Source organism: Sorex fumeus, unplaced genomic scaffold, assembly GCF_029834395.1.
Source record: "Sorex fumeus unplaced genomic scaffold, SorFum_2.1 ptg000007l, whole genome shotgun sequence".
Classification (NCBI taxonomy): Eukaryota; Metazoa; Chordata; class Mammalia; order Eulipotyphla; family Soricidae; genus Sorex; species Sorex fumeus.
Genome location: NW_026606064.1, coordinates 6,736,935 through 6,739,260, shown reverse-complemented (window position 1 = coordinate 6,739,260; position 2,326 = coordinate 6,736,935). Strand labels below are relative to the sequence as shown.

Below are 2,326 nucleotides of genomic sequence, written 5' to 3'. Positions count from 1 at the left end.
TGTGTGTAAAAAACATGATGTAGAGGAGATATAAAAATTAACAATTTCATACACCATCATGTAACAACCTAACCAGAAATGAGCTGAAACCCCTTTGCAGTGGATTCTAGCAAATGATTAAAATGATCAGATCTTGCGATACAAACAGAGTTATCTTGCAACCTTTCCACCTGTGGCTTTGCACCTATTCAAAAATTAGAGCTAAAATTTGCTGTTTAACAATAAATCTCTTTATATTTTTACTTGATATTCCACACTACCACTTATAAAACAAACTCATTTTCCATTACATTGATTGCAGAAATACGATAGATACTTTTCATATAGGTGAATAATCTTATGAACTCTATAATAAAATTGTCTGCTTTGAGTTTCTCATGCTCTCATTGCAGATCCCCAACAAGAAGTTGTAAAGAGGATGAAGAAACTCCAGCTCCAGGCACATGTTTTCAACTCCACCATTCATCCCGCACTAACATACGACTCAGAGACCTGGTCCCTAAGAAAACAGGACGAGAACACTATTGCAGATCTATATATCCACTGTGTTAGCTCTGATACTTTCCTGGTAAAACATGCAAAACCGAAGTTTTGTTAGTGAATTTGTTCTCCTAGGGATTTCACAGAACCCTGTTGTTCAGAAAGTACTATTTGTTTTATTTCTATTGGTCTACCTTACAACAGTCAGTGGCAACCTGCTGATTGTGGTGACCATCCTTAATAGTCCAGCACTCGTGGGCTCCCCAATGTACTTCTTCCTGGCCTTCCTGTCCTCCCTGGATGTGTGTGTCTCCTCTGTCGTTGCCCCTAAGATTATTTTTGACCTTCTCTCTGAAAAGAAAACCATCTCATTTGCAGGCTGTATGATGCAGATCTTTTGTCTTCATCTTTTTGCTGGTGTGGAGGTGATTGTCCTCACAGCCATGGCCTTTGACAGGTATGTGGCCATCTGCAAGCCTCTGCATTATACTACAATCATGAACTCAAGGCTCTGTAACATTCTGATGGGGGTAGCTTGGGCAGGGGGCTTTCTGCATTCCATTATCCAAAATGCCTTTGCTTCCCAACTGCCTCTGTGTGGCCCCAATGTCATCAATCATTTTATGTGTGACTTGTACCCAATAATGAAGCTTTCCTGTGCTAACACTTATGAATTTGGCCCAATGGTGGCAGCCAGTAGTGGACTCTTTTGCATCCTGATCTTCTCCATGCTGCTTGTGTCCTATGGTGTCATCCTGTTCTCCCTAAGAGGACACAGCAGTGAAGGGCAGAAGAAAGCACTCTCCACCTGTGGATCCCACATTGCTGTTGTGGTTTTATTCTTTGGCCCATGTATATTTGAATATGCACGGCCTCCATTGGTTTTCAGCTTTGACAAAATTGTGGAGATACTCTACACCATGCTGACTCCTCTGCTGAACCCTGTAATTTATACTTTCAGAAATAAGGAAGTAAAGAATGCCATAAGCAAATTCTGGCAAACCTCGATGGCAAAACTTTGTAAAAAGTAGATCACTGAAGTTTCAAATTTTAACATTTAAGTATACAAACTTCAAGTTCTCCTGGATTAAAACTTTTTTTGATTGACCATTTGAAAGAAGACTAAAATTCATTAAAATACATATATAGGAAACCTGGCAATTTTTTTTTTACTCCTCTATTACTTGGTATCCTAATAAACATGTTAACAATCTCATATGTACATTGAGTTGAGTTGTATCCAAAATTAGAATTCAATATTAAAAAAAGTGGTGAATTGAAATAATACATAGATTCTTCTAATTCACTTAAATTTTGAAGAATTGTGAAATTAATTATTAAGAATTTTAAGCTAGCCAATTAAAATATTTACAAATAGGTAAGTCAAACCTATTAAACTCTTTTTCCAGAGGAACACTTCATATTTTAAAATTTTTTATTAAAGCACTGTGATTCACAAAGTAATTGATTGTTGAATTTTAGGCATGGAATATTTCAAAACCAAAACCACCACCAGTGTCAACTTCCCTCCACCAGTGTTTCCATATTCAGTCCTCACCCCAATCCCAGCCCATCTCTGTTGGTCAACTTGGACAGCCACATTACAGTTTCAGTGATTGCAGTTTTGTTCAGTTTGTCTTTTGGATATGTGTCTATCCCACTTATTCATATCACCAATATAATAAAGCCCTAATTCCCCTTCATCCATTCTTTTCTTTTACCCTAGATTTCTTTTGTCTTTTTCGAGGAAGACTTTCTCTTTTTTTTTTTAACAATATGCTAGGTAAATTTTCAGTGTGTCTGAATTTTTTCTTCATGTTGTCTCTTCAAAGTGCTTACATTCAAT

At 37.1% G+C, this 2,326-nt stretch overlaps 1 protein-coding gene across 1 annotated transcript; it reads left to right on the top strand.

The window, feature by feature from the left end:
* The first annotated feature begins 575 nt into the window (after nucleotides 1-575).
* LOC130042780 (olfactory receptor 4C15-like) lies at nucleotides 576-1,511 on the top strand. Its single transcript, XM_056134971.1, has one exon. The coding sequence runs from the start codon at nucleotides 576-578 to the stop codon at nucleotides 1,509-1,511; it is 936 nt and encodes a 311-aa protein (XP_055990946.1).
* Nucleotides 1,512-2,326: the final 815 nt, after the last annotated feature.